Source organism: Pelophylax lessonae (genome assembly GCF_965119305.1).
Source record: "Pelophylax lessonae genome assembly, chromosome: 2".
Taxonomy (NCBI): domain Eukaryota; kingdom Metazoa; phylum Chordata; class Amphibia; order Anura; family Ranidae; genus Pelophylax; species Pelophylax lessonae.
This window is the reverse complement of record NC_138769.1, coordinates 683,260,000-683,275,013: the sequence shown is the minus strand read 5'-3', so window position 1 is coordinate 683,275,013 and position 15,014 is coordinate 683,260,000. Positions and strand designations below refer to the sequence as shown.

At 47.3% G+C, this 15,014-nt stretch overlaps 1 protein-coding gene across 1 annotated transcript in view; it reads right to left on the bottom strand.

Moving 5' to 3' along the window:
• Positions 1-15,014, bottom strand: part of MRE11 (MRE11 homolog, double strand break repair nuclease) — a gene marked incomplete at its 3' end in the record, with an annotated part of 586,107 nt that overhangs the window by 422,451 nt on the left and 148,642 nt on the right. Inside the window, exons 5-6 of the mRNA XM_082248202.1 lie at positions 10,298-10,385; positions 6,189-6,330 (exon numbers count right to left, since the gene is read on the bottom strand). Coding sequence (XP_082104328.1) covers positions 6,189-6,330; positions 10,298-10,385 — 230 coding nt within the window. The remainder of the gene's footprint in view (positions 1-6,188; positions 6,331-10,297; positions 10,386-15,014) is intronic.

The window sequence follows — 15,014 nt, the reverse complement described above, 5'->3', positions numbered from 1 at the left end:
AACAAACCGCTGAACATAAGGCAGGGAGAGTCGCATCCAGGACGCATCAGGAGGTGGGTTGAGAAACCGCACAGCGTCCGGTGAGGTAGCCACCTCACCTGGCATCCCTGCACGACACAGGGATGGGTCGTTCAGAAAACTCAGGAGCGATACCTGACTGAACGCTCGATGGCGGGCTGAGAAACCACTGACCCACAACCTGCGACCAGGGAGGTCAGCCCGAGACGCAGCCCGCATGATCCTCTTCTTCCGAAGAACTAACTAACGCTGATAAAATAACAGCTAACAAGAAAGAGAGAGAAAAAACTCAAATAAAATCCAAAGAAAGGAAAGAGAGCTGGGACAAGGTGTCCCAGCACAGAAACATCCAGCCACTCCTAACAGCTAGACAAATGAAACTGGTTTGGTTACAGGAAGTGGAGGGTTATGTACTGAGGGGACCACCCCCTGGGGGTGGGGATATGTTAAAAGTCTTTTGTACTAACATATTCTATTGCCTAGCTACTCCTACGGATAAGAGGACATAACCCATTGGTGATGAATATGAAGGGGCGGCGACTGTCGGAGGACGTAAGAGAAAGAAGGATTAGGTCGCAAGACCACCTTATCCAAATGAACAACCAGATACGGAGACTTGCAGGACAAAGCCGCCAGCTCCGACACTCTGCGAGCCGAAGTGATCGCAACCTAAAAGGCGACCTTTTTGGACAACATAGACAACGAGATCTCCCTGATCTGTTCAAAAGGAGCACGTTGTAACACAGATAAAACGAGATTCAAGTCCCAAGGGGGCAGAGGATCCCTCCTAGGAGGAACCAGATGCCGCACTCCCTGAACAAAAGTGCCAACCAAGGAGTTGGAAGCCACGGGACGTTGAAACAGAACGGCCAGCGCAGACACCTGACCCTTTATCGTAGCCAGCGCCAAACGCTGATCGACACCTGTTTGAAGGAAGGACAGCACTCGGGAAACCGAGTACGTGCGGGGTGAAAACCCCCTGGACTCACACCAGGCAAAATAGGCCTTCCAAGTACGGTGGTAAACCTTCCCCGAGGAAGACTTCCTCGCGTTGATCAAGGTATGAACGACCTCCGGGGAGAGACCCTTCTCCGTCAGGACCTCGGTCTCAACAGCCAGGTCGTCAAAGCCAGCGACTGTAAAGCAGGATGGTATATCGGCCCTTGAGACAGGAGATCGTCTCGAAGAGGTAGACGCCACATGGCGTCGACCGCCAGATTCACGAGGTCTGCGTACCAGGACCGGCGAGGCCAGTCCGGCGCCACAAGGATCACCGTGCTGCGTTCCGATTGTAACCTGCGAAGGAACCTGGACAGCAACTGAATCGGTGGAAACGCGTACATCAGCTTGTACTGATGCCACGGGGCCACTAACGCGTCCGACGCGTCTGCCCGAGGGTCGCGCGTCCTTGCCACGAACCTCCTCACCTTGTTGTTGAGACGAGACGCGAACAGGTCCACATCTGGAAGACCCGACTTTGCGCACAACATCTGGAAGACAGCCGGGTGGAGAGACCATTCCCCCTGATCCAGGGTCTGACGACTCAGATAGTCCGCCTGCCAGTTCTCCAACCCCGGAATGTGCACCGCCGTTATCGCCGGGACATGAGTCTCGGCCCAAGTCAGAATGTCGGCCACTTCTCGAGCCGCTCGGGCACTCCTAGTGCCCCCTTGGTGGTTGATGTAGGCCACCGCCGTGGCATTGTCCGTCTGCACCCGAACCGGGCAGCCCTGCAGCCGGTCCGTCCAGCGATGAAGACAGAGATTTATAGCACGCAATTCCAGCATGTTGATCGGAAGGGAGGACTCCCCCTCCGACCAAGTTCCCTGGGCGGACAGAACGCCCAGAACACCACCCCAGCCCGACAGGCTGGCATCCGTGGTGATCACCGTCCACGAGATAGGACGAAACGACTTGCCCCCGGACACCATCGGGGACTGGAGCCACCACAGAAGGTCCCTTCTGGTGCGATGACTCAACAAGATTGGAAGATCCAAAGATTGAGGTCGCCCGTCCCACATGGAAAGGATCTCCGCTTGGAGACCCCGCGTGTGAAACTGGGCGAAGGGAATCGCCTCGAAGGCCGAGACCATCAATCCCAGACATCTCATGCACGTCCGCAGAGACGAGAGCGGAACGTCCCGGAGGGACCTGACTTCCTCCTGAAGAGTTCCGAGTTTGTCTTCCGGCAGGAAGACCTTCGCCTGCACCGAGTCCAGGATCATTCCCAGGTAGGGAAGACGAACCGACGGACTCAGTGTCGACTTTGGAAAATTTATCGTCCAACCAAACTCCTGCAGAGTTTGCATCGTGACAGACAGGTCCTCCTCCAGACCCTGGCTGGTCGCAGACCGAACCAGAATGTCGTCCAGATACCCCAGGACAGAAATGCCCTGGGCTCTCAATAATGCCAGAACCGGTGCAAGCACCTTGGTGAAAACCCGCGGAGCCGAGGCGAGACCAAAAGGCAACGCCACGAACTGGTAGTGATCCTCCGCAATGGCGAATCGAAGGTACCGCTGGTGACCCTCGAAAATGGGGATGTGAAGATACGCATCCTTCAAATCGATGGAGGCCATGAATTCCCCCGGAACCAGGGCAGCCACCACCGACCGCAGGGATTCCATGCGGAACTTGCAAACCCGCACAGAGCGGTTCAGAGCCTTCAAGTCCAGAATTGGACGAACCTTGCCCTCCTTCCTGGGCACGGTGAACAGATTGGAATAAAACCCCCGAAATCTGTCCCGATGAGGCACCGGAACCACCACTCCCTGAGCCCTCAGGTCCCGCACCGCCAGGTGCAGGTCCCGCAAACGCTCCGGAGACAGCTGAAGATATGAGGGAAAAAATCTGCTCTCCGGCCGAGAGAGAAACTCGATCTTGTAACCAGATCGAACGATCTCCTGAACCCATCTGTCCCGCACGCGGGCCAACCAGGGTTGAAGAAAACCGAGCAAGCGTCCCCCCACCCCAAAACTGGGTGAGGGCGCCCCTTCAGGCCGCACTGTTATGGGCTGCGGATCCGGACTGACCGGACTTCTGTTTCCCAGACCAGGGCTTCTTTTGAGAGCCTTGACCTTTGAACGGTTTGCCCTTGTAGTGCGACCGAAAGGCACGAAAGGACCCCTGAGGGGGCCGAAAATTAGCATGCTTCTTCCCAGAAGCCCCCTTAGCCTTGGGGAAATGGGGCAAGAGAGTGCTCTTACCTCCGGTGATCCCCTTAATCAACACATCCAAGGACTCCCCAAAAAGGCGAGACCCATCATAAGGCAGATTGGCTAAGGTCTTACGTGAAGATTGGTCCACCGACCAACATTTCAACCAAACCAGGCGGCGAGACAACACCGCCACGCTGTGCACACGTGCAGCCAACGGGACTAAGTCCAAGTCCGCATCACACAGATACATGACACCCTGGTGGATTTGATCCACCATATCCAGGGTCGCCGGCGAGGCCGAATCGGCCACTAGGACGCGCCTAAGCATCTGCGTCCAACTTGCGACAGCCTAGGCCGCCATGAGAGAGGCAAACAGAGCCTTAAGCATAGAACCCGTAATAGAGTAAGTATGACGGGCAAGAGACTCCAATCTCCTATCCGTGGCATCACGGAACACCGGGGAATCCTCTGCAGGAATCGCAGTAGATTTGTTTAAAACCGCAATTGCGTGATCCACCAGGGGTGGCACACACCACCGTTCATCAGTGGAAGGCGAGAAAGTATAACGCAGCTTGAACCTACTTGGCACAGCAAAAGGTTTGCGTAGATTGCGCCATTGTTCCTTAACAGCGTGCTGAAAATCATCATTACAGGGAAAAACCTGCGGCGCCCTGCGTTTTCTCTGCGTCCCATAAGCCGCCAAGGCAGCGGGGGGACACACTTCATCCTGCAAACGCAGCGTTTGTTTTATGGAAGCAATCAATTCATCCATGATTGCAAGCTCTTCAGGCGAGCCAGGGGGAGAATTATCAACCCCTTCAACTTCAGCCTCCACCTCGGATCCCACTAGATCCAGGGAGGAGCGGGACCCCGATAAGGAGACCCCCGCCATAACAGCCCCATCACCTTCACCCTCAGACTCAGGTAGATTGAGCAGCCACCAGCATCTGCACCTGAGCAGCAAGGCCAGCCACAATAGTGGCTAAATCCCCCCCTGGGGGGGAAACAGCGGTCCCCTGGCTATCCACCAAGGCGGTAGGAAATTTGCCCTCCTGAGAATCCATTGCCCCAATATCAAAATGCCGGATAATAAAGGGTTAACTGCCCCTTTAACAAGCGCGGCAAGCGCAGCCCACCGCACCACACACAAGCACAATGAGACCCCCACAGGGACAATAAAACTGACACAGGCAATGGATAAGAAGGATATAACCTGAGGAGACCCTCGCCGCTGCTGCTGCCTTGATCGGTGTACCCAGGAGAAGAGGAAGTGATGTGACCAGGGCGCTCTATAAAAGCCTATGGGAGGCTACAAGAAAATGGCCGCCATGCATGTAGAACATGCGGCCGGAGCGAGTGTAGGCAAAATGGCGCTGTTTGGCGCCGAAACCGCCGCTCCACAGTACAGTAATGCACACATTTTGCCATATATAAAAAACATGGTAGATCGCCGCAGCGATCGCTGTATAGTGCCCAAACATGCCACAAAACATGCCCCACAGCACACAGCTTCTCACACTGACAAAGCTGACACACATAGTGTCACACAGCTCCCCCCCCCCCCCTGCAGCCCACAGCATGCAGCCGAGTGATAGGGAGACAAACAGTGAGAACAGAGGCAGGTTACACAGTCCCAGACTGACACCCCCCCAGACAGACAGGTCCCCACATAGATACACTTACCTCACAATGGCGTGGGGGACCCGCACAGGCGAACAAGCCGCTGCACATGAGGCAGGGAGAGTCGCATACAAGACGCACAAAATGGGGGTTAAGAAACCGCACAGCGTCCAGTGAGGTAGCCACCTCACCAATCATCCCTGCACCGAACAGGGATGGGTCGTTCACTGTGCCAGGAGCGTTACCTGGCTGAACGCTCGATGGCAGGCTGGGAAGCCACTGACCCACGACCTGCGACCAGGGGGATCAGCCCGAGACCCAGCCCGCATGATCCTCTTCATCAGAAGAACTAACTAATGCTGACAAAAAGAACAGCTAAGTAAAGGTAGAGAGAAAACTCAAACAAAAAATCAAAAAAGAAGAAAGAGTCTGGGGCACAAAGCCCCAGCACAGAGAGAGCCAGCCACTCCTGACAAGCTAGACATTGAAACTGAGATATGGTTGCAGGAAGTAGGAGGGTATTGACTGAGGGGACCACCCCTTGAGGGTGGGATATGTTAAAAGCTTTAATGTTAACATATTCTGTTGCCTAGCTACTCCTTCGGAGCAAAGTCTAATACTCCATATGTGACGAATATGAAGAGGCGGCGACTGTCGGAGGACGTAAGAGAAACTATTTTAATGTTTTGGGGGTTTTCAGTGATTGTCAGGCCTAACATGTATGTTTTGCAAAAAATGGGAGAAATATATTTTGCCAAGAAAGGGTTAAACCATTTCCTACTCTAGTAATAACAAAATAAAATGGATATTTCTACATTTTAAAGCGGAGTTCTGGCCTCAAATACCTTTTTTAACTAAAAATACCCCTATAATACTAATCCATCGCCCTTTACAGAACCGCTATTCTCATACTTACAAGGCCTACGGTATTGGATTTTAGTCAAAATCTTACTTTTAAAAACGCTATCTGAGCGTGGCCATCTTGGTTGTGGGCATCTGAAGCCGCAGTGTAATCTGCTGTGTCCTTCTTCCTGATTCCAGGGAGTGTTCTGGGAGTTCTTCCTGATTCCAGCCTCCTGGGAGTGATGACAAACCGCTCCCAGGATGCAATGCAAAGGCGGAAGTGATGTTGGTGGCCATGGCCACAGAGGGGGGAGAAGGAGAAAGTACAACCAAAAATGCCCTGAAAATAAGGTAAGGCACCTCGAAAAAAATTGAAAATGCCCAATTGTTGATCAGCATAGTGAGCACTCCAGGAATCACTAAAGTTGCAAAATAGGCCGGAACTCCGCTTTAATTTGGGGGCTGCTATAAAAAAGTAAAGGAAGTATTCACCAAGTGAGGTGGCGTGACCCTTCAAAGCTATTAGTACATGCTGTGACAGACACTCACCTAATCCATAGAGAGCAATCTTGGTTCTCCCTTTCTGTAACAGTACCGGGCTGATATCTATCTTTTCTACAGATGGGGAACGTCCAAAATGGTTAACGAGTCCAGCACAGCTCAATAAATCCAGAGCACAAAGAGCATCTGCCTGTAAAAAAAAGGAACTATAGTGAGAACAGGCCAAGGTCTAATAGAACCACAAAAAACAGCTCCCCACAGTTAGGGAAACAGATAGAGCAAATTACTAGAGACATCGCTTATTTACCAATGTTAAAGCGGAGTTCCACCCATTTTTAATAGGTTGGAATACATAGATCTATGTAATCCCCTTTAAAACGGCTTTTACCAATGGAAACTTTTTTTTTTTTTTTTGCTAGTAAATACCTTAATTTCTGCTTTATTCCTCCTCTCCTCACTTCCGGGTCCGATCGGCGATGACGTCATTCGGCGATTCGCAGTGTCTGCTGGGATGTATTCTATTCCAGAAATCTCGCAGTAGCTGAGCTGTACTGAGCCGTGCCTGCCCCGCCTCCGCCCCGCCTCCTCTCATTGAGTTGTATTGTATGAATGTATTAAGGCCGTTCTCTGCCCCGCCTCCTCTCATTGAGTTGTATTGTATGCAATGTATTAAGGCCGTTCTCTGCCCCGCCTCCACCCCGCCTCCTCTCATTGAGTTGTATTGTATGAATGTATTAAGGCCGTTCTCTGCCCCGCCTCCGCCCCGCCTCCTCTCATTGAGTTGTATTGTATGAATGTATTAAGGCCGTTCTCTGCCCCGCCTCCTCTCATTGAGTTGTATTGTATGCAATGTATTAAGGCCGTTCTCTGCCCCGCCTCCGCCCCCTCTCATTGAGTTGTATTGTATGAATGTATTAAGGCCGTTCTCTGCCCCGCCTCCGCCCCACCTCCTCTCATTGAGTTGTATTGCATACAATACAACTCAATGAGAGGAGGCGGGGCGGAGGCGGGGCAGAGAACAGCCTTAATATATTGCATACAATACAACTCAATGAGAGGAGGCGGGGCGGAGGCGGGGCAGTCTTTCTTCTAAGATTGTCCTGTATTTGGCTCCATCCATCTTCACATCAACTCTGACCACTTCCCTGTCCCTGCTGAAGAAAAGCATCCCCACAAAAAGATGCTGCCACCACGTTTTACGGTGGGGATGGTGTGTTCACGGTGATGTGCAATGTTAGTTTTCCGCCACACATAACACCTTCTTCCACTTGTTTGGTGTGTCCCCCACATGGCTTCTCGCAAACTGCTAACAAGACTTCTTATGGCTTTCTTTCAACAACAGCTTTCTTCTTGCCACTCTTCCATAAAGACCAGATTTGTGGAGTGCATGACTAATAGTTGTTCTGTGCACAGATTCTCCCACCTGAGCTGTGGATCTCCGCAGCTCCTCCAGAGTTAACATGGGCATCTTGGCTGCTTCTCTGATTAATGCTCTCTATGCCCAGCCTGTCAGTTAGGTGGACGGCCATGTGTTGGTAAGTCTGCAGTTGTGCCATACTCTTTCCATTTTCGGACGATAGATTGAACAGTGCTCTATGAGATGTTAAAAGCATGGGATATTTTTTTAAAAACCTAACCCTGCTTTAAACTTCTCTACAACTTTATCCCTGACCTAAATATTAAAACCAAAAACTATCAGCGGAAATCAAATAAGTGATGTAAACTCAACACAAAATCACTGTGCGTGAATAAAGTGCATAAATATAAAACATCAACGTGTAAAAAATAATAATATCCGGCTGCATACACCAATCGTGTTCACAAATCACAATAAACTGATAATCATACAAAAATGTGATGTGCCAGAAATACACAATTAATAAAGGTGATATGACATAAATAATTGTGAAAAAATCAAGTCCATAAGGCACACAGTGGTGCTCGTGCTCAGAACCAATATATAGTGTCCCAGTGTTCAATAAAGGAATCATATGGTGACAAATAACAGCAAATGGTGAACACCACTATGTGAATCCCTCCACCAGATGGAATGGCCTCTCACCTTCCTGCAAGACCCAAACGGGCCAGCAAATGCATATAACAAAGATTATAAGACTCCAGGAAAGGACCTCCCTGCTAGTCACCTCCCGGGATCACAGGACATAGATGGGGAAAAAGATATGGCAAAATCTAGTGCTCTCTGTTTGGTAGTTTAAATGGGCTTTATTAAAGAAAAATCATTCAACTCACATTTGTGAGGCACGCAGCCGTGCCTGCTGTATTGGCAAGATCGTAGTACACCGGAGAGAAGGTCTGCGTTGGTCACGCACGCTCCGCCACCCCTATACGCGTTACGTCGAGCGTGATGCTCCTCTGACTTCCTCGGTAGGGGTGGTCTACCTGTGGCCACCAGAGATGCCAACCCATGCTCATCAAAGATGCCAATCAGTGCCTATTAGGCTAAGTTCACATGTAGGCGTTTTGGGGCGTTTTTGGGACATTTTTCTGCTCTAGGATCAGCTCAAAAAACGCCCAACAAGACAAATCCTATTCATTTCAATGGCCCTGTTCACATCTGAGCGTATTGACGTTTTAAGCAAAACGTCCAACGCTCAAAAAAGTACATGAGCTTCTTTTTGGGCAGATTACAGGCGTTTTTATTTTTTTCCATTGGTCACTTGTCAACCTAAAAACGCCTGCAATAAAAAACGCCTGCAATAAAAAACGCCTGTAAAAACGCCCGTAAAAACGCCCATAAAAACGCCCATAAAAACGCCTGAAAAAAACGCCTGTAAATAGCAAAGCCAAGATGTGAACGTAGGCTAAGGGATGCCAATCAGAGCCGATTAGTAATGCCTGTCAGTGCCACCTCATCAGTGCTGCCTATTAATGCCATCTATCAGTGCCCATCTGAGCCACCCATTAGTGCCACCTAAAGTGCCCATCAGTGGCCATCTGTACCACCTATCAGTGCCCATCAGTGCTGCCTATCAGTGCCCATCAATGCTGCATATCAATGCCACCTATCCGCACCCATCAGTGCTGCCAGCTTTGGTGTCTGAGAGAGAAATTTTGCCTCATCAGTGGTATCATTGGGAAAAATTGTGCCCCATCATGAGTCTCATTGTGCAGAATAGTGCCCCATTATTGGTGTCAATGGACCCCATTGCTGGTGTCACTGGGAGGAATTGTGCCCCATCATCGGGATCTTTGGGAGAAACTGTGCATCTTTGTTGATGTTAGATGGGGGGAACTGTGTTCCACTGTTTGTATCAGTGGATGAAATAGTGCACCAAGAGCCAGATAAAACCAACCACATGGCCACATCTGGCCCCCGGGTCACAGTTTGGAGACCACTGCTCTAGACCCATGTGCGGTCATATGATAGACGGGGTGATGTAATTATTTCCTGAGTTTCGAAACCAGGTGATGCGGAGTATTTTGATGGTGGTCACAATGCAGGGAATCACTGGAGAGGTAAATATTACTAGGCAACAGGAACTTTTCACAGACTGTCAGTAAAACTCTTAAAAGTTTCAGTTTTTCAAGTTTATATCACTAGCTGTTTGTCTCCTATTAGATTGGATTTACTTGCTATATTGTTTATGATAGAAGGCAAAGAGGCATAACTCATTTATATGTTAACATGTACAATAATACTTTATTATACTGTATATACTGAGACGTGGCATATTATATTACAAATATAAATTCCATTGCTATCTTTAGAATCTATGATTCTCTTGACGTATGCTTTTCAATGTAAGCTGCAGTATATTACATTATTTTTCATATAGATGCAATTCAATACTGTAAATAAGAAATTTATACTAAAGGGCAAAAAAAAAAAAAGGTCAAGTACAGAAAACAATCAGATTAACACACACATATTGCTTCAAAATCACAGAGCAAAAAGGTATAGAGACTAGAGGGGCTACTAATGGAAATTTTGGTGGAGAAACTAAAAAGTCAGGATGTACAGATTTTTTTTTTTTTTTTTTTTTTAAATGTTTTTTTTTTTTTTTTTTTTTTTATTATTCTATGGGTTCCCGCATGTGACTGATCTGTGATAGTGAATAAATCCTCACATTTTTACTGATTTGCCTATCATATAAATTCTGGGAACACAGCAATGACACAAGCATCAGAATAATTACCCCGGTCGGGTCGTCATGATTTCCATGCACACTGAACACTGGAATAGAAACATTTAGGTTGTCATCTTGGTAATTTACCCAGGGGAATCTATAAAAGAAAAGCAAACATTATCATATAATCATATGTATATTTATATTATCAGAGAAATCAGAGCAATCACAATTTTCATACTATATGAGGAAAACAAGTGTCCTAAACAGGATGACGTGTAAAGATCGTCCCTATTATCTTCGCTATCAGCTGGTTGTTTCTCAGCAACGCAGCTCATGTCTCTGCTGCCCTCACCAACACTCATTAGTGGAGTTTAAGGCCAGGTTCACACCTGCCTGATGTGATAAACACATGCACAATGAAGTGGATTCTCTCAATCAAGGTGAACTATTTTTAATCCTTATCCTGCTAGCATTAGTAAATAGATAGGTAGGTATTTTACGTGTACTGTTTACTTGTTTCACACCTCACTAACTTTGTAACTATGTAATACAGAGAGTCTACGGAGTGCCATGCATCTAGCAATAAGTGTGGCAAATTGAGCAGACAAAGAATCACAGTAAGAAAATACCAATATACAAAAGATGAAGAAAATATATAGTAAATGAATATTACAACTACAAACAAGGAAACCTCTGGCAAATATCAAAATAAAATACGTTGATTTTAAAATGTTGTCAGAACTGAAACCAGTCTTAATAGAACCTGTTATGCTGTGTATGCCAGTCAGGCTCAAAAGTACTGCATAATATCTGACAAGTTTTGGGACTTGGGACCGGTGTTCCGTGAAAAAACCATACCCGTGAGAAAACCATACCCTCGTCACTTCCGGTTCAGCTACGGAGGGTATGGATTTCTCACGGTAGTTAAACTTGCGGCGCTTACATCAAAACAGCTTATCTGCAACATAAATCATCTCCGCTCTTCGCCCTGTCACTGCCCTCATCTCCGGTAATAAATATAAAAGCGGATCACGGAGCCGCGATCGCCGTCACATTTACATCTCATACTCCCGCCGCCGCTTTTATATTTATTACCAGAGATGAGGGAAGTTACAGCGATAGCAGAGGAGATGATCGATGTTGCAGCCGAAGTGTTTTAATGTACCCGCCGCAAGTATTACATTAGACACAGTGCCGTGAGAATTTCATGCCCACCGAGCATGCGCACTTGTCAAATTCTTTCATGTTTATTTACGTATCCGGGGCTCTGAGCATGCGCACTGCTGCGCTGCTCAGCTGTTTCAGACCGGAAGTGACGACGGTATGGTTTCTCCACGGGGTATGGTTTTTTTAACGTTACACCGGCACACAACAGGCAAGCACAGGCAGGACTCCATTAGTGTGTCAATGCTCTTTTACTATCCAATGAGCAGAGGTGACAAAGGAAGTCACAAATGCAAATTGCAAATGCAACTTGCAGTGGGGTGGGGTGCGAGAATTACAAGACTCTCCAAACAACAGCACCCATTTATGTATTTCACTTGTGTATTTAGGTGTTTGACTGACGTTCCTCTTTTAGGGTTAACTTACACTAGTGTCAGCCCTCTGAAGAGCAGTCAACTGATTTTCAGAGGATGTTTGACAGGTGGTGAGGAGGTATTGAGGTTGATTTACTAAAACTGGAGAGTGCAAAATGTGGTGCAACTGTGCATGGTAGCCAATCAGCTTCTAACTTCAGCTTATTCAATTAACCCCTTGGTGTTGGCACCTCCCAGCCCTTTAAGATGTTTCAGATGCCGGGAGGTGGGCGGGGTTCATGATTATGTGACCACCGTGATTGACTGTCACAGCGGTCCCATGATCGGAAAGCTCCTGATAGTTCGATAGATACCAAGCAGCGTTTAGGAGCTTTCCGTTATCCATTAGTAACTATGCCAGGAGCACGCAGGGCGAGCGCTCTCAGCACAGCTGTATTTACATTTTGGTACGCAAATATGTGGCCACTCGGCATTAAGGCCAGCCCACTGAGAAGCCGCATATTTGCGCGCTGTCGGCACCAAGATTTTAAGCTTTGACAAAAAAGAAACCTGAAATCTGATTGGTTTCTTTGCAGAGCTGCAACAGATTCTGTACCAGTTTTGTTTTCCTCACCGCCCATATTAACCCCCTAAAAGATTGCATTGCACGTAGTTTAGTGGCAATTGCAGCACAGCCACATCCATTCCAATGGGTTGTGTGCAGCGGGCAATACTACCCCCTGAACGGGACAGGGGGTTGAATTCATGCTGTGGCCAGAGCCCCGTCTGCTGCGTTTGCACCTTCAAAGAAAACAGCTGTAAAAACACGGCTCAACCAAGTTTTCACCAATCCCCAACCGCAATACGAAACCAGCCCTAAAAGCGACAATGTTCTTGCCCCACCAAAAAAATCTATGTAATAGAAGAGGTATTATACTTGACTCTCCGGTGGCCTATGCCTTTCATCTTTTCAACCTCAAATTGCTGCAGAATTCCACACTTCCGGGAGTGTTGTGTTCCCTTGCCCTGCACTATGGTCCCACCCGCTGACCCCTACATCACTACTGTGGAGGACAGTATACTGTGCGGCAGGAAAGATTTCAGTGTTGAATGCTATAAAGTCTAAAAAAGGTTGCAGTGCTTCAAATGGAGGGAATGTTGGAGACACGGGTTGCTGCAGAGGTAGGTATAAAAGCCCAATCTTTTACAGGGAATTGCTTTGAGGTATTGTTTGGGGCGATTACAGTGTTTTAACAACTTTACCACTAAGCCTATTGAGTTTAAATCAGTATTTTTTGCTAGAAAACTGCTTAAAGAGGAAGTAAACCCTCCTCAGGAAGTTGTACCTATAGGTAAGCCTATGATAAGGCTTACCTATAGGTACTGTAAATATCTCCTAAACATGTACCGTTTAGGAGATATTTACCTTTAATGCAGCCAGTGACGTCACTGGCGCATGCGCTCTGAAGGAACGGCTGATCGTGCCGTTCCTTCAGAGCCCCGTGCCGTGACCGTCGGCTCCCGCGCGCGTGAGCGGGAGTGACGTCACCGCGGCTCCGGCCAATCAGATGACCGGATGCCGCGATCCCGGAAGACGAGCGACATGTCATGTCGCCCGTCATACAGGTAAGAGAGCGGCACGGCGGGGGCTCGTTCTAAGGTAAGTATTTCATAATGAGCTAGTATGCGATGCATACTAGCTCATTATGTCTTTCTCTTGCAGGTTTTAAAAAAAAAAAAAATTTTAAACAAGTTTACAACCTCTTTAAAACCCCCAAACATTACATATATTTTTTTAGGGAAGACTCTGGAGAATAAAATGGCGGTCATTGCAATATTTTTTTGTCACGCGGTATTTGCGCAGTGGTCTTTCAAACGCTTTTTTTTTTTTTTTTTTTAAATTACGAAAAATCACATTTCGCTGCATTTAAAAAAAAAAAAAAAAAAACAGTAAAGTTAGCCCATTTTTTTTTATATTGTGAAAGATGATGTCACGCCGAGTAAATAGATACCCAACACGTTACGGTTTAAAATTGCGCACAACCGCGGAATGGCGACAAACTATGGTCAATAAAAATCTCCATAGGCGACGCTTTAAAATTTTTTAACGGTTACCAGTTTAGAGTTAGAGTGTAGCTCTTTTTTTTTTAATTATTGCTCATGCTCTGGCGATCGCAGCGATACCTCACATGTGTGGTTTGAACAGCGATTTCATTTGCAGCGCGACTTCCATATACCTTTTCTTTCGTGCGCGAGCTAACAGCGACGGGGGGGGCTAAATTTTTTTTTTTTTGTTTTTCCTATTTATTTTTTTATTTTTTTAATTTTAACACAGGTTTTAAAAAAAAATAAAAATCTTGATCACTTTTATTGCTGTCACAAGCAATGTAAACATCCCTTGTGACAGCAATATGCAGTGACAGGTACTCTTTATGGAGGGATCGAGGGTCTCAAAGACACTTCCATGTATTCAAAACGCCGAAAACAGCATTTTTGAATACTGTCACTTTTTGAATCTGTCGCCTTTAGCAGCAGAGTAACCCGGACGTGACGTCATGGACGCCGCCTCCGGGTTATGTCATCAGAGACCCGATCGAAGCCGCTTCCGGCTTTGATCGGGACTCCATCCAGCCGACGGACGTGCCGGCTGGGTGCTCGGGTCTCCCGGTGGGACGGGAGACCCAGGCAAAGACACGGAAGGCGGGAGGGGGGGGGGGCTTTACTGTAAATCAATGTCAAGTTTATTCCCTTCCAACTTGTACAGCAAAGTTCAAGAGCGTCAACATAACGTCTGACTATTTGTAATTAGGTGTCCTGAGGTTCAGAATTATCGACCTTACAAGGAAACAGAATGTTCTTGAGTAGATGAGGATACAAGTCAGAAGAGAAGAGCACTCCAATAAATTAATGTTAGGGTAATATCCATTTACTGGGAGGAAAGAGCTTAGCAAAGGTGTTCATAATACATCCTACACATCCACACGTTTCTAAACTGTATGTGAGTACCACAAAAATGAAAAAACAATTTAGCTCATTCTTAACCACTTCTGGACCGGAAGGATTTGCCCCCTTAATGACCAGGCCATTTTTTTGCGATTCAGCACTGCATTATTTTAAATGGACAATTGTACAGTCGTGCGACGCTGTACCCAAATAAAATTGATGTCCTTTTTTTTTTCCACAAATAGAGCTTTCGTTTGGTGGTATTTGATCAACCCTGCGATTTGAATTTTTTGCACAATAAAAAAAAAAAAAAAAAAGAGCGA